The sequence below is a fragment of the Anguilla anguilla genome, chromosome 3 (assembly GCF_013347855.1).
Source record: "Anguilla anguilla isolate fAngAng1 chromosome 3, fAngAng1.pri, whole genome shotgun sequence".
Classification (NCBI taxonomy): domain Eukaryota; kingdom Metazoa; phylum Chordata; class Actinopteri; order Anguilliformes; family Anguillidae; genus Anguilla; species Anguilla anguilla.
Window position 1 is genome coordinate 29,425,389 of NC_049203.1, and position 27,768 is coordinate 29,453,156.

General features: G+C 41.3%; 1 protein-coding gene across 3 annotated transcripts in view; it reads right to left on the reverse strand.

Annotated features, from left to right (window-relative positions):
• Positions 1-27,768, reverse strand: part of tubgcp3 (tubulin, gamma complex associated protein 3) — a 191,645-nt gene that overhangs the window by 76,295 nt on the left and 87,582 nt on the right. For all 3 annotated transcript variants that reach the window (XR_004764538.1, XM_035411093.1, XM_035411092.1), the window contains exon 14: positions 11,449-11,638. Coding sequence is in view for 2 of the 3 variants with exons in the window: in XM_035411093.1 (XP_035266984.1) it covers positions 11,449-11,638 (190 nt within the window). In the remaining variant the exon portion in view is untranslated. The remainder of the gene's footprint in view (positions 1-11,448; positions 11,639-27,768) is intronic.

The window sequence follows — 27,768 nt, forward strand, 5'->3', positions numbered from 1 at the left end:
ATGACCTGAGAGGGATGTTTGGTGGGATGTATGCGCAGGTGGTGCTTTGTTTTGTAGGACGCAAGAGCAAGTGCTTCTCCCAAAATCACCACTGAGCGGCACAAGATTTTTAAGCTCAGCTTTATCGCCTAACGTTACTTTAGCTAACCCTAACATGTTAGCGTTTTGCCTACTTTAGTTAACCTACTTAGCGCGTACCACCGACACAGATGTAGGGACACACGGAGGACAACAAATACCGTTACAGAGGTGAGGACATGCCATAGCTAGCTAGCAATATAGTTAGCCAAGTATTACTCATGACACTTTGTACAGGTGCGCCGTGGGTCTGCATGGTTTCGTGCTTGTTTAACTAATTAACATACTATTTACATGTGCAACTAACGCACCACCGGTTGGAATTGTGCGACGCACGGTGAGGGTGCGTTCGTAAATTCACTCCGGTGGTGTCAGTGGCACCCTGAGTGCTCTTTTGTCGTTTAGAAATTAGTGCTGCTCTCAGAGGCTCAGAGCCACACCGGCCGCTCCAGCTGAAGGGCCGGTTTGTCAGTGTCTGAACCCCATAATGGCTGACAGTGTGGCAAAATGCAACAGTTACGTTATTTGGCAACATAGGTAGTGTTATTCAACACGCAGCAACTTACAGTAACATCGGTACATCAATTAACGTAAACATTAAATAATATTATATGCATCGATTTGCGTTATTTTCTTTAACACGTTATTTTATTATTTATTTATTTATTAATTAATCAAAATGAATGTGTTAATTTGACAGCCCTAATATAAACTAAAGTGCCACAAATGCAAATGTCTAGGCAAAAAATCTAAAATCAATTTGAACTTTTTTAGTTTGCAATGAAATACTGAGAGATTGCAAATAAAGTTAAAGTATACATGCCCTGGATGAAAAACTCCTTTACCACAAGTGCATCATACCGAAGGGTGGATACACAGAACTACTAAAGATCTATGAATCAATAAGTAAGCAGTGTACCCAGTGTCTCTAAATCTATCCAAAATGTCTAAATTATGCATTGCTGTAAATCACAACACAATCATGTATTTCACTACAAATCAACTGTTCGACTGAAGAAACTCACTGTTGCATCATTTTCAAGTGGGAATTACAAGCTTTCCATCAGTACAGTGGTCTAAAATAGCTAGGGGTCCAAAAACCTATCCAAAATCTCTCCAAAAATGAATAAAATGTATGTTTTTTTTTCCCATTACAAATCATATAAATGAGCCCCTTATGAAGGTTTAAGATGAAACATTGATATAAAATTTAAAAATAATGCAAAAATATGGTAACACAATGCAGTACAGTATCTAAATGTGTAATAATTAACTCCTGTATGTATTTCTATATTCTGTACTCTGGTATGTTTTCTTGTATGGGGATGGGACGACATTAAAACAATTTTCAACCGTCCACCATGTTTTGGCAATGTTCCAACTCTCACGCCATCACTGTTGCATCACAAAAATTACTAAACTACCAATGAACGCTTACATTACAGTGTGAAATATCCTCATTATGAAATACCACTAACCTATTTAAAGACACTCAATTTATAGACAGAGACAGTAAATCAATGATACAGTTCTATCCACTTCTGTCTTGCTCCAGAAAACGATGTCAGCTAGGTCTATCAGCAAACATATGGCTTAGCTATGCTCAGAGGTTCTCAATAATAATAGTATTTTCCAAGAAATTACAAAAAATCGTTCAAGTTTCCTCAGGTGCAGCGTCTTTTACTACTACCACTGAGTGAATGCGTAAGTGAATGCCATGATGAAAAAACTTTAGGTTATGCTGACCTATAAAACGCTATTCCAAAAGCAAAATTAGACGTGTTATACATCGTTAGAAACTTATACTCACACCAACTGACTAAATGAATTGTCAATCAAGCCAGACTGTAATAAAAAGGGCGACAACGCAAGGTACGCAGGTGTCACAAATGCGCGTATATTTCCCAAACGGATTGTCCAAGACAATATATGACCACTCAGTCTCAAAAGGGACATTTCTACATGTAAAACCAATGGTACGGTTGTATATTTATTCAATATTTAGTCCCAGATATTGACTGTAGAATGACATGGTATCATTTTTGAAAACTTTGTCTTGTTTATTTAGGGAAATCGAACGTGACATCACATAGGGGAGTCAGAACAGAGCTAGAGCTAAGATCAATGGCAAAGTACAGAATATTAACAGAAATATGAATGACAATCTTGACATCGTGGAGACTTGATGAGGTATAAAATCATCTTGCTAAACAGTAAGACAGTTTTTATACTGTTTTATACTTCTGCGTAGTCTACATATTTCCCGTAATTTATTTAAATAAACATGCTTTATTTTGCATTATAGTATTAGTGCTCCAGTACAATTAATTAACTGGGATGTTGCTAGCTATACATAAGCTACCTGATAACTGTTCGTTTTAGGTACTGCCTGATATGCATTAACTTAGCAAACAATGTTAAGCAGCAGAAACCTTTGCCACAGTACAGTAGCTCTCACAAGTCACTCACAAGACATCTGTCCAGTTCACAACAGGTTCTCCTCACACCATGACTTAATCTACTGGCATTCCCTGTTGTTTTTGTCACCCTGTTCCCTGTCGCTGGGCGACTTGCAGGCTCAAATTTATATGGCTGTGGCCCATCACAAGTTTGGCAAGCGGACTGTTAATATTCCGTACTTTGCCACTGATCTTAGCTCTAGCTCTGTTCTGACTCCCCTATGTGATGTCACGTTCGATTTCCCTGTATTTGCGGTGGGCATGGCCAAAAGTAAGCACAGATGTAAGCGTATTTTTTTATTTTTAACTTTAAAATCCCATTGCTACATCATTTCCCCACATATTAAATCATGGTTATGCCAACCTGCAGGTTGCCCTTTAATCAGAAGTAATGTAAATAATAATAGGCTTATCTGGGACCTATGAGATCTACTGGCACTCTTAAAGGGCTAATACTGCAAAAGAGAAATACTCTTACAGAGAAATGGCCCATCCATAACAGTACCCCCCATATGCCAGAACATACAAGAAAGAAAAATAAAGAAACACACATAAATATACACATACACAATATATACATATTTAAATACATATACATATATATATATATATATATATATATATATATATATATATATATATATATATACACAGTTGAGGCCAAAAGTTTACATACACCTAGGCTAAAGACATTCAAACTCAATTTTTCACAACTCCACACATTTCACGTCACCATACATTTCCTATGTTAAGTCAATTAGGGTATCTACTTTATTTCCATAAGAGGTAATTTCAAAATAATAGCTAACAGACAGATTTATTTCAGCTTTTATGTACTATATTAGATTTTCAGTGGGTCAAAAGTTTACATACATTTTGTTAGTATTTGGTGGCATTGCCTTTAGATTGCTTAACTTGAATCAAACACTTGGGGTAGCCTTCCACAAGCTTCTCACAATACTAACATAGAAGCCAGCGCAGATCCAAGCGCAGAAATCATCTTACGACAGGGTTCACGTGTGATTCATGAAACGTTCGTAGCTCGCTAATCACAGCGTAAGAATGATCGCGCGTTGATAAATGTGGCAGCTTAAAACAATTGTCATTTAATTATCACGCCCCTATATATTCTCGGTTTAGAGGCCTCGCCCCTAGAGTTTATGACATGGAGAAGCGTAATACGGCCAAGAAGAGAAATTTCTCCGACCTAGAAATAGAATTTGAACCAATTAGTTCTATTTGGCAGCCTGAAAAGTGGCATAGAAGGAAGTCAGAAAAATGCAGTGTTGAAGGAAGTCACTGCTGCGGTCAACAGCGTTGCCGTGGACAATCGAACTCCAGCTGAGGTTGGAATATTTAATTTATACATCCGTGATATATATATATATATATATATCGTAATTCTTTATATTTAGGTGAAGAACAAATGGTCAGACCTCAAACTCGCCACCAAAAAGCGTGTTGCAGCCCATAGGCGCAGCACCCAGCTGACTGGAGGAGGCCAGCTGGATTCCAGCCTTGCATTGACGCAGACCGAGGAGCAAGTGTCCGGAGGAGACACAGACTGTGTCCGAGCTGGATAATGGTAAAAATTTAATAGCCTAGGCTACTAGTATTTAAATAATTACACGGTTGCAGGGTTAATTTATTTCTTCATTTTAATGATGTTTTTATGATGTTATAAACATGCCTTCGTTTCGTTTTCATCTTACATGCGCGTACATGTCTTCTAACAGAGCCAGATCTGCCACTGCCGAGATTTGATGACTGTCAAAGCTCTTGTTTAAATAGGTGACTGAATAAGCATCTAACCTAATTGCTTGTAATTGTCACCAGTAGCGTAGCCTAACAAGTAGGCTATCTCAAAATGAAAAAGAAATTAATCTCATTGCCTACACCAAAAAACTGTTAACCCCGTTAATTGCAAACAATTTGAAAATACCTATTTATGTTAGGGATATGACACAGTCGATGTAGTCCTTTACAAAATAGAATATTTTGCCATAGGCTACATATTTTTAAGTGATGAATATGTGGCTGCATATGCTTAGATGCCAGTCAGAATATGGTCTAATAACAATTCTCTGACTCAGCCAGTTTTACTATGCTGCACCACAAATCCACGCTGACATGAAAACTTGCGTACACGAGTTGAGACTTGACCTGAGATTTGATCGTAGCCTCCGCTCACGTCCAAATTGATAAATGTCGAGCTTTGCATGGAAATGACCGTACGCCCAATTTTTTGTCGTACGTTCGTTTCGTAAATGAGGGCCATTGTCTTGCTGGAAGACCCAGTAGTGACCAGGTTTTAACTTTCTAGCTGATATCTTGAGGTGTTGCTTCAGTATTTCTAGATAATCTTCCTTCCTCATGATGCCATCTATTTTCTGAAGTGCACCAGTCCCTTTTAAAGCAAAACACCCCCACAACCTGATGCTGCCACCCCCATGCTTCACAGTTGGGATGGTGTTCTTCGGATTAAAAGCCTCACCCTTTTTCCTCCATACATAGCGCTGATCAGGGCAGCATGGTGGTGCAGTGGGTAGCACTGTCGCCTCACAGCAAGAAGGTTGTTGGTTCGAATCTCGGCATGGGGCCTTTCTTGGGGCATGTCCCCGTGTCCGCGTGGGTTTTCTCCATGTACTCCCACAGTCGAAAGACATGCAGGTAGGCCAATTGGGACTCCAAATTGCCCATAGGTATGAGTGTGTGAATGAATGGTGTGTGCGCCCACAGCTCCTGCTGTACCAAAGCATGGTTTTGAGGGGGCAAACAATAAGCATGTTGCTTTATTTGGGGCAGCCATCCCGGTGTTGAAGTTGTGAACCGCAAGCTACAATGGTCAATGGTTTCATTTTGCGCTTCTGCCGTGAGAGATCTTCCCGGCAGAGGCAAATTTGCATATATTTTTTTTGTATTTCTACAGGAACTACTTCTGCTCGCAAAACCACCCCCAGGTGGCAAATATGAGCACTCAAAACCATATCTGGCAGTTAACAATTCAGCTGTGGGACTCACAAGCAGAGTAGAACAGTGTAGCAAGTAGAACAGTGTAACCGCTGCTCTTATTTTAACGGGAAAGGAGAGGAAAATAAATTTTAAAGAAAAAAGGGACATGCTTGTTACCCATAACATTTTTGTGTGAATTTGAGTAACATTTATGTCTATTAACGGTTATTCAACGAACTTCGTGGTTAGACTGAGAAACCTAATAGTCAGATAATTTTGAGCACAGTCTAAAGTCATCCATGTTAATTTCACTTAGGATTTTGTATAAATGTAACGCATCATATATGTAACACGGTAAATAACTTTTTGTTCACTGCTGCTAGTCGTCATTTGAGGATTGTATATGCATAATTCAGTCCTATACCAAATGATTAATGGAAAAGAAACCATTTATCACACGCATTTATTATAAGAACACACCAGATTGGTCTGTATAGTAGGCTATGACTACTTGGTTTTGTGTGAATTGTTTTAAATTAGAATGTGTTGGGAAACAGACAGTTTTGTGTATTCTGCGTTTGGGAAGTTTCCGCTGGGCCCCGGGGGGGAAGGGGGCGAGCCCCCCTGTTGTATTTCAATTTCAATGTGAATGGAACCTGTTTGAATAGATAGGATGGGTTTGAATTTGAATGTTCCAATCGGAAGGAAGCACAGCCTCTTATCACCAATCAGAGGCAGCGCTCCAGTTCTGACATTATGCAAAATGTACCCACTCTAAACTGTATAAATCTAATCACCCACCAGTACTATTTTGAACTTTCTCTCTGAGTTGTTCCCGTAGCCGGCTGCGTAATAAATCTTCCTGTTTTTATTACAAACTTTTGATCTGCTTCTTCCTGGGATAACGGTCATTTTACCTGTTTTAGGTAATATCTTGATTAACCTACAAATGTATTCAAGGCAAATTTCCCATAGTAGTTTCTCTCCTGTCAGCGTCTAGTTCCTCGTTACTGAATAGGGGAATCGACAATTATTGAAATTACTGAATTATTTAAATAAACCATTATTGTTTAACGTTTGAGTATTTGCTCATGGTTAAAGGGGAAATGAAGGAAGCGAGCGCAGATAATGTCGGTTCATTACCGCTGACTCTACCTCGGCCCGTGATTTGTTTTGTCTGATGTTTTTTTTGAGGTATTTTTGAGAGAGACTGGCAAAGATGAGCGCATAAATTTAAAAAAAATATGTCTTTGCCCCAAAGATTATGGAGGGTACTGCTGGCCATAATGTTAGCCATTAAAAGCTGGAACTACAATGAAAAAGGCAGTCAGGGGATCAGCCCCAGCATACCTCCACAAGATATTCAAACCCTACATGCCAGCCAGATCCCTCCGTTCTGCTACCTCAGGACGCCTAGCACTTCCCCCTCTTCGCACCTGCACTTCCAGAACACGTCTCCTGTCTGTTCTGGCCCCACGATGGTGGAATGACCTCCCTGTGGAGGTCAGAACAGCTGAGACACTGACCCATTTCAAACAACGACTGAAGACTCACCTCTTCAGGCTGCACCTCTCCCCATCCCTCCCTACCCCCCTGTAAATGACTGTAAGCTTAGGGTTGTAACTAGGCAGCTGTTTCGTAGGTGACTTAGGTGCATTAACTGTCTTAACTACTGCTTGTATTTTTTCCATAGATTGCGTTGTTGCCGTTCTCGCTGTGTTAGTGTTAATCAGTTTAACCTTCAGGGTCCAAGTTGAACTATGCGGTTGTTCCCTGCACTTGGACCGGTACTTCTCTCTAGGGGTTTCGTCATACTTGTTCCTGGTTATGGTTATACACTTTGATGTACGTCGCTCTGGATAAGAGCGTCTGCCAAATGCCTGTAATGTAATGTAATGTAATGTAAAAAAATATAATTGTAGTTCCAGCTTTCAATGGCCAACGTTCGATGGGCTAACGTTACTTATTGTTCTCTTCCCAAAATGTTAGCCAGCCAACAAAGGTTAACTGTATCAAGCCCTATTTCTGTTGGCTATATAGGCAGCCATGTTAGCTGAAGCTATTGTATGTAGGCTTATCATATTAACATAACCAGAAAACAGTTGCATGTTGTTTATTATTTTCACACAACCTGCTTTTAACTGCCAATAATCCATGTGCCAGGAGTAAGTCTAAAAACAAGAAAGATGACAAATTTTTTCAAGATCCATAGTAGCAGCTCAACAACTTGAAAACAAACCTTAGCTTCAATATCACTTGACTACACCTGCTAAATACAATACATTGCATTTTCTTTTGGTCATGAAAGTCCATTTCATGCACAAAATTCTGGCCAAGGGTCACAAAAGTGCATTTAATTACCACAAAACGCATTCTTGTATTGTATAATTAATATGGTAATTATAAGTATTATAATAATTAAAAATGCATGTTGCATTCCATGCACAAAATGTTGAATGTGCTAAATTTTGTGGACAAAATGCACAGCACATCTAATATTTTGTCCACAAAATGCAAATGCAAAATGCAGTATTTCTTCATGTTGTAGCACAAAACACATCATCATGCAACTAGTCAATGTAAACAAATTGTAATTTGAGCAGACCTGCCAACCTTAGGAAAATATTTTGAGTACCACAATAGTCTTAGTTCACATGCTTTCGCACCACTTCGCTTTTCACGCACACACGCACACACAAGCCTTTCTTCATAATTCTAGTTTTGACTGTTAAGTGATCAGGCAAAATTGTATAATTTGCCCTGATTCTAAAATATCACTTGCACTGCACTGGGCTAAATTATGATAATACTTTCAAGTCAAATGTTTGAGTACACCTGCTTAAAACAAATTTTTAATGATTAATATTTCTTTATATGATGTGTGTGCTTATACAAACTGATAATCATAAGTGAATTGCATTCACTTACAAAATAAATTATTTCCATTTTTATTGAATATATTGTGACATATGTTTTCATTTTCAAGTATTTACAGAAACTTATGTTGTAATGTAAAAAAAAGCTTATGTTGCGATGTAAAACACTGTCAATTATGAATAAAACCAAGTTTCTGTTCATGATTTCCATTTTTATTTAATAATTAAATAATTAAATCAGCTTATATAGGCACACATCATACAGGCCTAATGAAAAAAATAGTATTCAATTGAAAAATTATCTAGGAATGTAGGCTTTTGTAACTAGAGGTTTAGCTAAATTATTACCTGAAGCTCCTTGGTGGCTAATGTCAAAATCATAATTGCAAAATGTGCAACATGCATGGTGCGGAAGTTTTGAGGGGCAGAGGCACGGCCATTGTTCCTGATATTTTGCGAGGAACTTCTGGGGGCATGGACTTGCTTCTTTTTAGTAGGTCTGCTGCTCTCTCTCTCTCTCTCTCGTTAGTATCCTCGTCATCTGACGTCAGGATTATTTTCTAACTGCAAGGCTGGTCGGGTGACTGGCTGCAATAATAGGAATTATTTGCTACGTTAGCAGTCTATAGTCAAACACCTTTGCAACGGTCACTTTGCTCCAACAGAGCGTGCACGATTCAAAGTTTGAACAGGGAGTCTACGTAGCGTTTGAGTTACTGCAGCTAAATTACTCCATCAGTTATTCACAAGTCTCGTAACGAGGCTAAATCGCATGCGAGCTACTACGGATAACTACACAGTAAGTAGGTCATAATCATATGTGGATTGCAAATTGCTCTAAAAACACACAAACTGTAAACAGTAGTTTTGAACATGCACAGGAATGTTGTAATAAAACACACTAAACAATTGTGAATAAGACTTTTGGATCACTGAAATGTGTTCATCAGGGTCCTGGGTATCAAAAGATGACAAAATATTTTAGCAAATCCAATGAGAAATATAAAATAAATTGCTAAAGGTTCGTGTTGTGACTACTATTTTTCAACACCAGGTGAGAATGGGAGGGCAAATGGCCTTTCTGTAATGAATATGCATTGGGTAGGACGACCTGCCAGCTAAGTTGGCTATTCACACCTGGCCACATGCCTCCCCACCACTAAGACAAAGACTCAGTGAGCCATTTAGAAGACAGAAACAAAGACATCTTTTGATTTTCAGAACATTTATTGAAGCAAACTATATGCATGGAAGATGAGATGAGACTGGTGTACTCTTGCAACGCTTGCGTGGCCTCTTAGCTAGTGGTGAACTAGGACGTGTTTCCTGATCAGCATCTCTGTAAATATGATGAAAACAAAATTGTTAGGAAATGTGACATCAAATCAAACTTTATTTATATAGCACATTTCCTTCAACAGGTGAAAATTAAATGTGCTTTACAAAAAAGGGGCAAACAACTAACTAATGAAAAAAAAACTTAGGAAATGTGACATGGTTACATCATATACAAACAAAGAACCAAACAAACACAACCAGACGCAGAGAGGTAGCCTATAATTTTGAGAAGCAATGGTTAGAATCGTTTGTAGTGTGGGAATTTACAAGCGTGCATATTAGTGAATATTCCTACAAACACACAGAGAATGTAATACAGCACACATTTACATTTACAACAACATTAGCTAAACTAAATAAACATTGATATTCCAGCTCAACTACACGCAACTCATCAATAACAATGCCTCAATCTGAAGTAGGCTAGGTCTGTTTAGCTAAGTGGTTATTATATTGCTATTTCCCGAATTTACTTACAGTATGCTAATATCGATTGTGCGAGGACATCAGTTTTAGAATCCTAGCCACGCCACGGGCTATTTATTACCAATATGATCGAAAAAAATACAGTCTACCTGCTACTTCTAACACAACCAGACGCAGAGAGCCTAGCCTATTATTCTGAGATGCAATAGTTTGAATCGTTCGTAGTGTGGGAATTTACAAACGCGCATATTGGTGGATATTCGTACAAACACAGAGATTGCAATCCAGTACACATATTTACCAATATGATCATAAGCAATATACTTACTCATGAAGTTGATCCTCAGCTGGATCAGTTCGCTGTTCGAAATGACACCGCTCTTCATCAATGTCGGCTTCTGGACGGACCATTTTCCAAAATTAAACGAAATGTTTACCTCAAAAGAAGTGAATTAGGCTACACTTTGACATTCTATCCTGCTTTCGCAGGCTTGGCATTTCTCACATGGATCTCGCATCGCCCCTCCCCTACTCTCCTTCTATGGAAAGTAGTTATAATGTCGTTAACATGTGAATGTGATTTGGGTGGACTTCCTGATGAGCGAAATTCACATAATAATGAGTAAGGATTAACGAAGCATACATGGTTTAATTAATCAAGTTAATCATCCAAATAGAAACGAAAGTTCATTTAATCTTGCCGAGCTCCGCCGGCGGAGCTCTCGACCACAGAGGGTTAACATTACGGTCACATTTTTGTGCTTGATTATTACTCCCCACTTCCCATTTTACCCCAGCAATGCAGCGTTACGCCTCGGTGGATAATAAAGTACCGCTGCGTATCAGAGGATGTTGAGTGGGTCAGGGAGGGTTAAAGAACCACAAGCACAAGGTCGTAGCATCTGGTTCAATCAGATGGATGTAGTTTAAATACCAAATAAATGTACGGTTTTGTTTTGTATTAACTGATTGTTTTCCGTAATTAAATTACAATAATATTTTTTTTTTGCGTAGTTTCAGCTGGCATTTCGTACCTGCGTATTTTGACCAAGAATTGCGTGGTTGGTACACAAAATGCATGCAGGTTGGCAGGTCTGTTTGAGTCAGACTTGAGTTTAAATAATGCAACTTGAATCCACAACACTGGTCAGCAGTAAAGACATCCCTAAGGTCTTATTTTTATTATTTGACCAATTTTTTCCAGATTTCTTGAGAATGGTACGATTTGTCCTAGGATGAAAATATTTCTACAAACTGTCAGAGTCCTGGACGGATTCCCAACAGTTGACTGGGCTTGCAAACTCCCACTGGCTACTCACTTGAGCAGGTCCATCAAGTGTCTAATGAAGTCCCCCTGTCCCAGGAGCAGGTATCGCCTCATGGCTTGCAGGTGCTCCAGCAGCAGGTAGTTCCGATTCAGGACATCTAGCAGGTATTTGCTCGTGTCGAAATATGCAGCATCTATCTTGCCCTGAAACGCCCCCTCCTGGTCAGCAAATAGCTCAGCAGCTGAGGAGCATAGAAGTAGAGGGTGAAAATAAAGGCAGTGAGCTGTAAAAACCACAACTCCACTCGATGCATTGACTGGCACTGGGTGATGCGGATACAGCAAATGCAACCCTCACCCGCATGCAGTGCAGTTACCCATACAGATCAATGCGGCTGCTCTCCCTCAATTAAATTCTCCTCTGGATTGGCCTCAGGCTGCTACATCTCTACAGTCCCAATATCTTTGGCTTCACTTCATTTAAGTCCTCCTATTTCTATTAGGCTTGTATTTGAGCATTACAGGAGGCTCAGTAGCTGGATTTACATGGAGCCTAATATTCCGATTAAAATCGGTTTAAATGCCCAAGCAGAATGAAGATGCTCCATATAAACACCTTAATCAGAATAAACAGGCCTAAACCGATTGAAATTTCAATCGGTTGCAGAGGGTTAGTTTAAACCTTTTCATAAACCGATCAAAAGAAAAATTGTACCATGTAAACGATGAAACTTCTTTCTTTCTGCGCATGCCCACCGCCTTGACGTAAATGCGTGGTGACGTACGTTTCTCTCCACTGATTAAACACGTGATGTATTCATCACTTTTGCACATGTCACTCAGCTGTTCCGACTAAATACGTTGGCGCATGTAAACACCAGACCGTATTAGATCAGATCCCATGTAAACAGTTGACCCGAAATCTTCAATCGGAATGATTTCAATCAGAATGAAAAAAAGTGTGCATGTAACCGCAGCTAGTGTTGAGTATACACTGGTGGACTATTATTAAACCCCTCTAATGTAGCAAACTAAAAAAGAGGATTTACATGACGTTGACTACGTTTACATGCACAAAATGTTCCAGTTTTTGCCCTTATTCCGAAAAAGACAATATTCCTACTAAGCTGTTTACATGGCTAATGAAAATGAATATTCCACTAATATTCCCGTCTACATGCAGCCGTGCATACTCCGATTAACGTAATGACGTGTCATCGACAAAATGTGTTTGACAGGGGTCGATGCCCTAACATGTTGTTTATCACATCAAAATATGTAAAAGTGGAACAGCTGGAGCCACTTGAGCCATTTTGCTTCTTTGCGTCAAAATAGGATTTTTTCAAAGTTTTCCACCAGTGGCGGACTTGTTCGACTGTGCGAACACAGCCTCCCTCTTTCATTCGTTCAACCACCTTCTTGAAAAAGTCAGCGTTGCGATATTTGCGCATATCCAAAAACCTGTTGATATCCAAGTCTTCCATAATGTTTAAAAGTAGGTGTGTTTCTCCTTCCGACCGGAAATGTGGGCTTTTCTTTTATGCATGCATCCCTACCCCAGCCTTGCAAACTGTTGGCTAGTTGGTTTGTTTACAACGCAGAGCTGACCGTAAACAGGCAAGAGGCCGTGTGTCGCAAACTGCAGTAAAAACCCCAATTGAGACGCATATTCCAAATGTGCTGTATACATGCCCAAAGAATGCTCCTAAACCCTAATAATATCGGCATATCCCACGTCTTAATCGGAAAATGCTACATTCGGAATAAGGCCTAATTCGGAATATCCAAACAGAATATGCTGTTTACATGACCCGTATCAAATTCAGAATATTATCATATTCGGAATAATAGTGGAAAACTAGTGTGCATGTAAACGTAGTCATTGTTGAAGACGAGTTAGTAGATTTCATTCTATTTTCTCCTTACCCTTCTCTTCTCCATTTTATTTGCTGATTTAGTATGGTGGGTTTATGGGTAGGTGTGTCACACACATTTCAATAAACAAAACTAAATTGCCAAGTAAATGGTGCGTTGTTGACCAGGATGTTCACCAAATCATACAGTCCAGAGCAGGGGTGGGCCATAGGGTGGTATTCCTTATATGTTTAAGACAGGGACCTCAGTTTATCTTGGGAAGTATTCTCACATTGTCAGTTTCTCAGCAACTTTGTGTGTTCTAATGTCCCAACAGATATGTATTAAATTGACAGCTCAGTGCATCTGTCATTACTTTTTCAGTTGTTTGACCTTATTGTACATATAAATTGAAGTACTGGAAATTATACAGTACAGGAGAATAAAAAAAACTGCCCCATCTTGCATGGTTTTACAGTGAAGTCTGAACCTTGCTCTATATTGCTCCTTAGAAAAAACATGTAGATCAACTTCTCAAATGGAAATGCTTAACCCTGTTGCACACATGCCAAATCTGGCCAATCCTTATACATTAAGGGGGTGCCCTATTTAAAGCTTTATAAAGCTCGGAAAATAGCTAAAATGAAGCAAGACAGTTGTACCTTTTACAATAGTACTAAAATAGATGATTGTATTCATAATTTAGGTAGAAAGTGTGCCACAAATACAATCATCTCAGCGAAAATGCAAAAAAAAAAAAAAAAAGTTGTTCTTCAGTTTGAAATGAAATACTGAGAGGTTGTGTGTGTATATATATATATATATATATATATATATATATATATACAGGAGGTAAAACTATATCGTGTCCTGGAACAAAATGCCCTGGTCCATAAACTACTTGACCACAAGACTGCAAAATCTGTGGGTGATATTCTGAACTACTAAAGATCTATGAAGCTAAAAGTAAGCAGTGTAACTAAAAAAGAAAAATTTCATTTTTGCTTTTTTTTGCCAAGATAATTGCATCTGTGGCACTTCATTTCTTTATAAATTATGAATATAAACTAATTTTAGGTTAGTATTGTAAATGGTACAAATGTCTTGCTTCATTTAAGCCATTTTAAGCCAGGGTACCCCCTAAATGGGCAATTGACTGGGCAGATCTGGCATCTGTGCAAAGGGGTTAATACACCTACAGGCACTATGTTTGATATTCTGGGCAGGCCAAAACAGAAAAAGCAAAAGCCTGAGTGTCTTCTTAAACTTGGTTTAAATATTTCTTGATCTAGTGTCTCCATACAATTTCGCACAAACATTCAATAGCTCACAACCAAAGCTGTCCCTCCCAAAAACATCTGAAAATCCTTAACATTTAATGTCACCCTAATGCTCACTAGGAGAGACACTTAAATTTACCTGGCTATAGCCTTAAAAACACATGCTGTATTGTAGACGGACCTGAACCAATAATAATACATTCAAATGGAAGAAATTAGCACTCCTTGGATCCTCCCTGAATATACGCAGACCAGAAGAGGAAGCGTGTTTCCCACCAACTCTTTCAGTAGATAAAATGTACACCTTTCATTCAGTTTTTTAGCTAATACATTTTAACAGTTAGTTGGAAGCGGGCATTGGAGTCTTGTATCTAGAGCCATGTTTCTACCCAAAGTACCCGGAACTTTTAGTCCCAAAGGTTCCTTCAGCCCACTGTGGTCTGCGTTTCCACCGTGGTCTAAAAACCCACAAAGATTAGGCAAATTAGTCTGTTGACGTATGAAAAAGCGACGTCGTCGGTCTATCTGTCATATGATTTTTTCTGTAACTCCATACTACCACCAAAGTACATTATTTTCCAATAACAGGACAGCCCGGAGGGGTTCATTCCACTTATACAACGGGTTATCAACAATGACTATATAAGGACGGAGTGTAGCACAGTGGGTAGGGAACTAGACTTGTAACCGAAAGGTCGCAGGTTCGATTCCCGGGTAGGACACTGCTGTTGTACCCTTGAGCAAGGTACTTAACCGAAATTGCTTCAGTATATATCCAGCTGTATAAATGGATACAATGTAAAATGCTATGTAAAAGTTGTGTAAGTCGCTCTGGATAAGAGCGTCTGCTAAATGCCTGTAATGTAATGTAATGTAATGGTTACTTTAGTATTTATTGATTTTTATCGACTTAATTACCTGAAATTGAAATAATTTTCTGTGGCGGTTTGGGCATATTATTTTACCGTTGTCAAGCAAAACTCTCGTTGGTAGTTCGACTTGGACCATTGTTATGTGAATGGGTGAATAAGAGGCATCAATTGTAAAATGCTTTGGACAAAAGCGCTATATAAATGCAGTCCATTTACCATTCTGAATACACATTCTCACACTCTTACTCTGTACCTGCTTCCCATTGTTAGAGACAAATGGCCACAAATATAATTCAATCACTGTTTGTAAGGATATACAATAGCCGCAGATCAAATGGGTGTCACTGGCAGACCATTTTGGTGTTACCGGGAAGTCTGGTGCAATGTATATTCCTTCCTCGGAATGTTCACACTAGAGCCGCGTTTCCACCGCAGGAACTTTCCCCAGGAACTAGGAACCTTTTGAGGAACTCAGTGCGTTTCCACAGCAGGGACCAGGATCTAAATTAAGTTCCGGGGACTTTATTTTACCCCCAAAAAAGTCCCTGCTAGGGGGGTAGTACTTTCCAAAAGTACAGGAACTTTTGGGGTGGGGCGCAAGTGCTGAATATTTCTGATTGGTTGACTACTCGCAGTATTTTATTTCAACCGCCATTTTTAAAAATGTGCAGCCGCAAACCGATTTATTTTCACAATGATAACTTAAATTCAAACTTGTGTGTTATGCGGCGCAGTAGCCTACTTCTGATTATAGCCTGCCAACGTTTTGGAACAGATGAGAAATTAAAGCCGCGTTTCCACCAAAATTACCCGGAACTTTCAGTCCCAGGAACTACTTTACCAGGAACTAAAAGGTTCCTTCAGCCAATGGTTGTCTGCGTTTCCACCGGGGTCTAAAGTACCGCGAAGATTAGGCAAATTAGCCCACTGACGTTGTCGTCGGTCCATCTGTCATATTTCTTCTGTAACCCCATACTACCACCGAAGTAGCCTACATTATTTTCTAATAACCGGGACAGCCCGGAGGGGTTTATTCCACTTATATACAACGGGTTACCAACAATGACTATATATGGTTACTTTTGTATTTATTGATTTTCATATATCGTCTCAAACACATTTATTAACAGCAGAAAACATGCACACGTTGTAAACAATTAGCTGTTTTATTACTTTCTCGTCGTCAATTCCATATAGGCTAATCGCAAAATGACAAGAATAGAACGAAAACTCGGACTTGCGTGAAAATGTAAATTAGTAGTGGTACAGCCACCGTTTGCTTTCCTTCGAAGTTACTGCTAGCCGAGCAGCGAAGTGTGCCCTCCAGATGCGAACCATGCACCATAAATGAGTCCATAGTCTTCCTGGTCTTTTCGTGGAATTGAAAAATGGCAGTAAAATTACGGCAGTCTGAAAAAGCTAAAGGGAAGATTACTAGAATTAACCTGTTATTTTACCCGGATAAAAAGTGCGGAAGGTGATTTCCAGTTTGCTTGTATTGTATCACCAATGTTAATTATGCAGAACTACCGCATACCTCACATAACTGTATCAAACGTTTCGAGTCAATTACAACGGGCTAACAAAGAAAATCCGGAAGAAAATATTCAGCAACCGAATTAATCCGTTTGAATGTTTTGGTAGCCTACGTAGCCTAATATGCTGTCCCAGCACGAATGCTTAGCATTTTATAAAACGAATACTAAAGCAAGAAAAGAACAGAAGAGCACACGTTATAATTCAAAGACGTTGATAGGCTATAACCAAAAGTAGGCTACTGCGCCGCATAACATACAAGTTTGATTTGAAGTTATTATGAAAATAAATTGGTTTGCCGCTGCATATTTTCAAACATGGCGGGTAATGGCGGAAAATAAATACAACACAAATGCTACGAGTACTCGACCAATCAGAAATGTTCAGCGCTGCAAGCTCCACCCAAAAGGTTCCTGTACTTTCGGAAAGTACTACCCCCCGAGCAGGAACGTTTTGGGGGGTAAAACAAAGCCCCCAGAACTAAATTTAGACCCTAGTTCCTGCGGTGGAAACGCACTGAGTTCCTCAAAAGGTTCCTAGTTCCGGGGTATAGTTCCTGCGGTGGAAACGCGGCTTAAGATTGAGGATTATAACGTGGGCTCTTCTGTTCTTTTCTTGCTTTAGTATTCGTTTTATAAAATGTTAAGCATTCGTGCTGGGACAGCATATTACATACAACACATTCAAACGGTTTAATTCGGTTGCTGAATATTTTCTTCCGGATTTTCTTTGTTAGGCCGTTATAAATTGACTCAAAACGTTTGACACAGTTATGTGAGGTATGCGGTAGTTCGTGTTAAAACTACCGCATGTGGCACGTGTTAAAAAAAAAAATTAAAAATCCATAAAAAGCAAAGATCCTTTAAAAAATAATGAAATATGGTTCTAAAAAAATTACTATAAAAAGCAGTAAACAGGTAAAAAATAAATCAAATCAATATTTAGTGTGATCACCCTTTGCCTTTAAATAAAGGAACATTAAGTAATAGACCACTTTTCAGATAAAAACTTGATTACTTTTTATGTATGTAGCCTAGTGCATAATTAAACACAGATAATGAACAGGTGCTAATGATCGATGGCATCATGAGTTGACTGAACCAAAATGATGAAGTGAAACAGAAACAGGTGTAGAAGGAATCAAACTGGGCAAAGGACAACCAAAGTAAAAGGTACAGGCAGAGGTTTAGCCTTAAAATTGCAAATCCTTAGGCCATGGCAATAGAGGGTATGCATTGACGTCACTTTCCCACCGGAATACGCCCCCCTCAGTCGGACTGAGAGGCAAAACATGCTGCGACATGGCTGTCTTTAGTAGAGGAAACTGCAAAACCGGGAGTAAAACAAATGATTGTCTGCTTAAACTAAAAGGCAGTTGGACTTGACAGTGATCCTTACAACTTACAACCAAAGAACCAGTGGTCCATGGACATTCAACAAGAAATTGGAGATATCTTTTTACAGACTGCCGAAATCTAAAGAAAAGAGAAGCAAATGGATCGCTGCAATTCACAGAAACAACTGGAATCCAGGCACCAAAACATGGATTTGCGGTTGTTATTTTGTGTCAGGTATGTTGCAATTTTGGGTAAAATCATACCTTCATTTATATGCTTGGCTAGCTAACACCCCCTTTATTTGTAGAACACAAGGCTCATCATCATGGATGTTTTTTAAATAAATGCTCACAAAAAATTTACAGTTACACAGAATATAAATGAAAGATGCTAAATATTTAATTGATGAGTAGTCAATACAGTACATAAATCTATATGTAGAGTCAATCGCACAACAGCTCTTTCCCATTTTCAATGTGTTTTTTGTGTTTTCGCGGCATTCAAGTGGAACGCTAACGCTGCCACTCAGTAGTCTTTCTGCCGCTCAGTGGGTGTAACCGCAGTGACTTCCACTTACTGTGACGTCATGTGCATGCCCTCTATACTGAGCATAGTAACAAGACACAAGGAGGTCATCGTGCATCAGCAAGGTCTCTAACAAGTAGAAATTTTACGGCAAAAAGGAGTTTCAAGATGTGCTGTCCACGCTGTTCTGAAGTACAAAGAATCGTTGACGGCCAGTGGTCAGACACAGAAACTGAGTGCAACCAACGAGAGACGTAAAACTGACATTCCCTGAAATCAAAATAAACGCATTTATCTTAGCCTACAACCAACACATTGCAAAAATCAACGCAAACATTATTCTGAATGATAGCTAAAGTGGTAGCATATCTAGGCATGTCAACCTCAAACCTACACAAATTATTCACTGCCAAAGGTTGCAAAATAGGCGAAAACATCTATATAAAATGTAGGAACCGTCCTGTACTTATTCAAATATTGAGTGGGATACCGTTCTGACATCAGTTGTGAGTTTGAACAAGAAGCAGCGGTGACAGAAGAGAATGGTCGCATATGCATGAATTAGGCATTAGACTATGCAGTTTTCATTAGTCTAATCATTCAGACAACGGCGAGTTAAGAATAAATAACAGAAGCAAAATTATCTAGCATAGAAAATAGGGCTGTCACAATCCATTGATTAACTCGAATTACTCGATAACACAAATTCTTGATTGGAATTTTTTGCATCGAAGCTTCCATTTCAGTTTCATTAATATGCTGGAAGTTCATTTATCATGACGGCAGAGTTCTGAGATCAATCTCGGGGGGAAAAGTCAAAGAATTTCTAAATTCTGGGAACATTTCCCACTCAAAGCGGTAGAAAATATAGTTGTGTGCTGCTACTGTAAAGCTGAGCTTTCTTTCTACAACAGCACAACATCAATGCTGTTACCTCTAAAGAGAAAGCATCCAAGGCATAGACTTGGATTTTGAGAGGTGAATTTTCACATTAGCCCACTAGCATTGGCAAACTACTGGCTAAATGTGGCTAAGGAATACAGTTGAGGCCAAAAGTTTACAGACACCTAGGCTAATGACATTCAAACTCCATTTTTCACAACTCCACACATTTCATGTTACCATACATTTCCAGTGTTAAGTCAATTAGGGTATGTATTTTATTTCCATAAGAGGTCATTAAAAAAAAATAGCTAAGAGATTTGTCATCTTTTATGTACTATATCAGATTTTCAGAAGGTCAAAAGTTTACAAACACCACTTTGTATTTGGTGGCACCGCCTTTTAATTGCTTAACTTAAATCAAATGCTTGGGGTAGCCTTCCACAAGCTTCTAACAATACTTCGCCTGAATTTTTGCCCATTCCTGCTGACAGAACTGGTGTAACTCAGTCAGGTTTGTGGGCCTCCTTGCTTAGACATGCTTTTTCAGTTCAGTCCACAAATTTTCTGTGGGATTCAGGTTAGGGCTTTGTGATGGCCACTCCAATACTTTCACTTTGCTGTCTTTAAGCCATTTTGTTACAACTTTGGAGGTATGCTTAGGATCATTGTCTTGCTGGAAGACGCAGTTGTGACCAGGTTTTAACTTTCTAGCTGATGTCTTGAGGTGTTGCTTCAGTATTTCTAGATAATCCTCCTTCCTCATGATGCCATCTATTTTCTGAAGCGCACCAGTCCCTTTTCAAGCAAAGCACTCTCACAACATGATGCTGCCACCCCCATGCTTCACAGCTGGGATGGTGTGCTTCGGATTAAAAGCGTCACCCTTTTTCCTCCATATATAGCGCTGATCATTATAGCCAGTTCAATTTTAGTTTCATCTGACCAGAGAACACTCCTCCAAAAGGCTAGGTCTTCATCCTGACGATCACTTGCAAATTCATTCTGGCCTTTTTTATGCCGGAAGTAGGGGCTTCTTCCTTGCGCGACAGCCTTTCAGGCCATGGCAATATAGGATTATCTTAATGGTGGATGTAGATAATTTGGTACCTGATGCCTCCAACTTTTTCACCAGTTCCTTTGTTGTTGTCTTGGGATTCAGTTGAACCTTTCGGACCAAAGTTCGTTCAACCCTGGGAGAACCTGTGCCTCCTTCCTGAACGATGCAGTGTCAGTGTGGTCCCAAGATTTTTATATTTGCATACAATTGTTTGTACAGATGCTTGTGGTACCTTCAGTTGTTTGGAAATTGCTCCTAAGGAGGAACCGGACTTGTGGAGTGCCACAATTTCTTTTCTGATTTTCTTTTCCTACCAAAAAATTATTATGAAACAAAAGAAAAGTTAAGAGGCCCTTAAAGAAGCTGACAGCATTGCACTTAGTACAGATTTTTGGACAAGCATCGCCACAGAGGCTTATCTCAGAGACCTGTCATTTTATTGGAGTTGATTGGGAGATGAGGCCCTATTGCCTCATAACAATGCCCCTGATGCACAAACACACTGCAAAGAATATTGCAGATTGGCCGCTGGAGGAGGCAATTTTTAACTTTGACAGTCCTCCACAGAAAACTGGAAATACCGCCTCGCAGTTGTATGCCTCCACCAACCAGTAGCCAGTTTGGATACAAAATGTCATCACTTCATCATTTTATCCTGTTAGACATTTGTGTGAAACTTTGTCATAATTAGCGTATGAATTCTTGAGTTATGGCCAAAAACGCGTTTTGTGAGGTCACAGTGACCTTGACCTTTGACCACCAAAATCTAATCAGTTCATCTTAGAGTCCAAGTGGACGTTTGTGCCAAATTTGAAGAAATTCCCTCAAGGCGTTCCTGAGATATAGCGTTCACGAAAATCGGGACGGACAGACGGACGGAAGGACGGACAACCTGAAAACACAATGCCTCCGGCCACAGCTGTGCCATCACAGAGGCATAATAAAAGCAGTCATCCACGACAAAAGGTCCAACGTTGTTGCAGCAGTTAGAATTCTAGGAAAGAAACATAGTTGGGCATGAGTCCACTGTGTAGGCCAAACCTTACAGCTGGTAATCAAGCATACACTAAAGAAGCAGGCCATCAGCAGGTGCATGGGGGCAGTTAGGACCCTTGTAAAGCACCCTAAGAGAAGTGAACTGGCATGTACTAAGCTCAAAGCCAATGAGCTACAGATGCCGGCACACACCAGCATGTGCTGATGTAGAATGTAAGTACCCGCTGGAACAGTGCTTATCACATGCTAAGCAGAATGCTGGAGCAGAGATGGCCAGTAATTGCTGTGATATCCGATCCTACTGTGACTCAGAGGGGCGAGCACTACTTGGAATTCAAGCCTGAACAATGGATCATCATTGAAGAATTGAACTAAGCACTTGAGCCTTATGAATGTGCTGCAGTCTGCATGAGTAGAGAAACTAGGTTACCATCTCTGCTGTACCTGCACTGGTACATAGACTTCTGAGGTCAACACAAAATGCAACTTTTGAAACTACCCAGTCAAGACATTCCAAGCTGACTCTATGGAACGGATCACCCAGAGATGGGAGGGAGTGAGAGATTTCTGTCATGAACTGGCAACAAACACGATCCTCATTGCTGCTGCTCTGTATCCCATATTTTGAAAACTCGAGGTCTTATCTGCTGAGCAAACATTGAAGATCCAGATTACAGTGCAAAAACTTACACTTGAAGCCATAAGAGCAGAATATGAGCAAAACACACATGCTGCTGTAGGACCCACACCTCAAGATAAATCACCACCTCCAGAGAAAAATCAGACATCCCTTCTCAACAGAATACTTGGCTCAGACTCCAGCACCAGTGATGACAGAAAACAGAATGAGGAGCAGTCATATGAGCAACTTGTTAAGAATGAGGTGCTAATGTGTTTTGAGGAACACTCCATCCCCATGAAAGAGAGCCCTTTATCATGGTGGAAGACAAATGAAGCTCGCAACAGAACACAACACAATTACACAAAAATTCCTATTTCACTATTCATTGAGCAGTGTTTTTCACCGTTTGTATTGGCATACCTTTGGGCTATTGTTGGCTTTATTTTGTTGCCATTATGGAATACAAATTTTTGGTGGAGAAAATATTTTTATGAACTCCCAGATAGATGCTATTGTCCAATGTGTCACACTAGTTGCAGAAGAGACTGGCCAGGGGTGATTGTTAAATGGACGATGCAACAATGGTGGCACTTGGAAATTTGTATGGGGCAAAATTGTTGTGTATCATTTATCGATATATCTATCTAGAACACCAGTTTGTTGTTCCCTCATAGTTTGGTTGCAGGGGCATTGACTATCAAAGTTGAGCAATCGCAGGTCGCCGGTGTCCTGGCCACTAGGGGGCTTCCGCGAAGGGGCTACAGTATACCCCTCTCTGGAGAATTCGGAGCTGATGGATCGGATGATAAAACTCTACACCAGAACTGCAGAATTGGAGGATTGTGTCGCGCTGCTCCGGGATGAGTCGAGGGTATGCGACACATTCGACTCTTCAATCCAGCCCAGACCCCTTGCCCTCGCTGGGCTAGGGGTTCCTGTGGTAGCACCGGCAGAGCCAGAGGTCATCCCTCTCACGGAGGAAAACTATCCTCTGTTGATTGCCGCTGCTACTCCATCGGCACCTCTGCCAGTCTCTGAGCCGGTGAATCGCATGGAGTCTACTCCCCGTACACCAGTCGAGCCCCACTGCTGCGAATTTACTCCCGGCTGGAGCTTCGACTGGAGAACTAGTACACCGCTCTTGCCTCTCCCACACGCTCTGACCGTCATAAACACCCAGGACAAACCTTTGTGTTTCCTCTGGATTCTACCACTTCAACCATCATCATTGAAAATTCTATAGACAGGGGTCTCCCGGCACACATCTGTGGAAGTACAAAAGTTCACGTCCTTCCAGGAGCCCAGGTATTGGATTTAAACTCCCAACCTGTCCACCATCACCGCAAACTACTCTAACCCCTTCGCCCACAAGCCAAATCTGCCCAATCTGAGCCCATTTATGGGGTACCCTATTTAAAGCTTTAGAACTCCAGATGTGAGCATCACAGAGACTTGAAAAATGGGTTAAAAGCAGGACATTTGTACCATTTACAATACTAACTTAGATTAGTTTATTAACATAACATACCTTAAGACGAGAACAGGCCATTCAGCCCAACACTGCTTGTCTATTCCTACCACTAAACTGTACTTAATGCTTAGTTTACCTAAAAGCTAGATAGTATCCAACACTGTATCAAGCCGGGCCTTGAATACCCCCAGTGTTTCTGCCGCCACTACATGTCCAGGCAAGCTATTCCACACATTGACCACTCTCTGGGTGAAAAAATATTTCCTAATGTCTGTGTGAAATTTACCCTTTGCCAGTTTCCATTTATGCCCCCTCGTTCTGCTAACCAAACTCAACTTGAATAATTTCCTGTAGTTCACTTTGTTAATCCCTTTAAGAAATTTAAAAGCCTCAATCAAATCTCCCCTGTCTCCTTTTACTAAGCTTGCATAGTCCAAGCATCTCAAGCCTTTCCTCATAACACTTATCTTTCATACCCGGAATCAATCTGGTTGCCCGTCTTCGGACGTTTTCCAGCACCTCTATATCTTTCTTGTAGTACGGTCCCCAGAACTGCAAACAATACCCAAAGTGTGGTCTGACAAGGGTATTGTATAGGGAGTATGATCTCCTTAGATTTATACTCAATACTCCTGGCTATATATCCCAGCATCCTGTTGGCTTTTTTTTTTTACTGCTACAGCACATTGACCAGACCCTGATAGGCTTTGATCAATTATTACTCCCAAGACTTTTTCTACATGTGCACATTCTAATTTTGTACCACCCATAAAGTAATCCTGCCCTATGTTTTTATTCCTCACATGTAGAACTTTACATTTACATTTCATTTGCCAGGTTTCTGCCCACTTCTGGATTCTGTTTAAATCTTCCTGTTATTACTTTAGTAGATTCCAAACTGTTGGCTAAACCTCCTAGATTTGTATCATCTGCAAATTTAACTACTGTAATTTCAATGTCTGTGTCAAGGTCATTTATGTAAATGAGGAAGAGCACTGGACCCAGAACCAATCCCTGTGGAACTCCACTTCCCACAATACCCTGCTCAGATAAGATCCCTCCTATTACTACCCTTTGTGTTCTATCCCGTAACCAGTTCGGAACCCACTCTGAAATGCCTCCTGTAATTCCTACTGTCCTCATTTTGATGAGTTTGTCATGTGGTACCTTGTCATGTGCTTTTTGGAAATCTAAGTATATAATAAGTGCAATTGGACTCAGCTGTGCAGGACCCACAGAAGTTCTCCTAGAGCTGGCTAAGTATCTGTTTTTTGCCAGTAGTGTAGCTAGATTAGACTTCTACCTGTTTTGTAGTTTGCCCAGCATTAAAGTTTTGGTGTTAGTATGTTGTGTAGTATTTTATTAGTCTCATTTGCTCTAACTGCATTAGGCAGGTATTGTGTGGAGCTAGATAGCTGCTTGGCTTGTGGGTAATTGCTCAGTCATCAGCTGCTATTCATTTGGTAATTGGCAGCGCTTGTTGTCTGGCTTGGAGCGACGCTAGAGTCGCTCCCTCCCAGTGTTAGTGCATCTCTATCCTTCTGCTATCACCCTTCCTCTCACTACTCCCTGTCCTCACTGCTCTCCCCCTCTCTCACCTCTCAATTTCTACCTTTGAATACCACTCTGTCCCTATCCTGTTAACTTGTATATTGCTGTTATCTATCGCCCTCCAGGGCCCCTGGGAAGCTTCCTCGATGAACTCGACACCCTGCTCAGCTCCTTCCCAGAGGATAGCACCCCACTGATCCTCCTGGGAGACTTCAACATCCACCTTGATGCCTCCCACTCCGCAGCCTTCCTGCCCCTACTCCACTCATTCGACCTCTCCCTGATGCACTCCCCACCAACACACAAGGCTGGCAACCTCTTAGACCTGGTCATCCTGAGGAATTGCTCCTCCTCCGATCCCACAGTGACCCCTCTGCACCAGTCCGACCACCACTTCATTTCCTTCTCCCTCCCTCCCTCCCATCCATCCACTCCTACTGTCATGGTCCGCCGTAACCTCCGCTCCCTCTCTCCCTCCTCTCTCGCTTCTAGTGTCACTGCTTCACTCCCCCCTCTTGAATCCTTCTCCAACCTTCCCACTGACTCTGCATCCTCCGCTCTGTCTTCCTCGCTCTCCTCAGCACTTGACTCTCTCTGTCCTCTAGTCTCCAGGCCGGCACGCTCATCCCCTCCCAGTCCATGGATGTCTGACCCCCTCCGAACCAACCGGGCCAGCCTACGTGCAGCGGGGAGGAAGTGGAGGAAATCCATGGCTCAATCTGACCTGTCTGCCTACCAGTCTCGGCTAGCAGCATTTTCTACTGCTGTAACCTCTGCTAAAATTAATTATCAAACAAAAATTCATAAATCTGCCTCTAACCCTCATCAACTGTTCTCCATTTTCTCTTCTCTCCTCAGCACTCCTCTCCCACCTCAGTCCTCCCTCGCTGCAGATGACTTCGCGGTTTTCTTCGATGAGAAGATTGCAGACATCCGCAGCTCCTTCACGTCCACCGCCACCCTCCCCCCTCTCTGTTCCCTCGCCTTGTTTCTCCACTTTTTCTCCCCTCACTGATTCTGATGTTTCCCAGCTCCTACTCTCCCACCACCCTACCACCTGTGCTCTTGACCCTATCCCTTCCTCTCTCCTCCAGACTATCACACCTGACATCCTCCCGTTTGTCACCTCCCTTGTGAACTCCTCCTTGTCTTCTGGATGTTTCCTCTCTTCCTTCAAGCTGGCTCACATCACCCCACTGCTGAAAAAGCCCACTCTGGATCCCTCTGTCATCCAGAACTACCGTCCTGTTTCCCTTCTCCCTTTTTTATCCAAAACAATTGAACAAGCTGCTTCTAACCAACTCTCCTCTTTCCTCTTGCTGAACAACCTCCTAGACCCCCACCAGTCCGGCTTCAGACCTGGCTACTCGACAGAGACCGCACTCCTCTCGGTCAGAGAGTCGCTTCACGCCGCACAAGCAGCCTCCCATTCGTCCGTCCTGATCCTCCTAGACCTTTCTGCTACCTTCGACACAGTCGACCACCCCATCCTTCTGTCCTCCCTGGCAGCTATGGGGATCTGTGGCACAGCACTAGACTGGATCGAGTCCTACCTCTCCGGTCGCTCCTTCCGAGTCGCCTGGGCTGGTGCAGTATCGGCACCTCGCCCCCTTGCCACAGGAGTTCCCCAGGGCTCAGTCCTTGGTCCCCTCCTATTCTCCCTGTACACCCAATCTCTTGGTCCTGTAATCTCTGCCCATGGTTTGTCTTATCATTATGCCGATGACACCCAACTCTTTCTCTCCTTCCCCCCCTGTGACACACAGGTCTCCGCTCGCATCTCTGCTTGCCTGAGGGACATCCAGAGCTGGATGGATAACCACCATCTTAAGCTGAACCCAGGTAAGACAGAGATGATCTTCATCCCTGCTCCATCCTCTAACCTCCTTGACCTTTCTATCTCCCTAGGGGACACTGTGGTGACATCATCACCCACCGCAAAAAACCTTGGAGTGGTGATGGACAACAGACTGTCCCTCTCCCAGAACGTGCAGGTTCTTCCTGTACTACATCCGGAGAATCCGCCCCTTCCTCACCACCTACGCAACCCAGCTCCTGGTTCAAGCGATGGTCCTGTCCCGCCTGGACTACTGCAACTCGCTGCTGGCTGGTCTGCCAGCATCCACCATCAGACCCCTGCAGCTCATCCAGAATACTGCAGCGTGTCTGGTCTACAACCTCCCCAGACATTCCCATGTCACCCCCCTGCTCACTGACCTCCACTGGCTGCCTGTTATGGCTCGCATCAAATTTAAGACTTTGGTGCTTGCATACCAGGCAGCTAAGGGGTCAGCACCAGGATACATCCAGAGGATCATCAGACCCTACACACCAGCCAGACCTCTCCGTTCTGCCACATCTGGACGCTTGGCACCTCCCCCTCTTT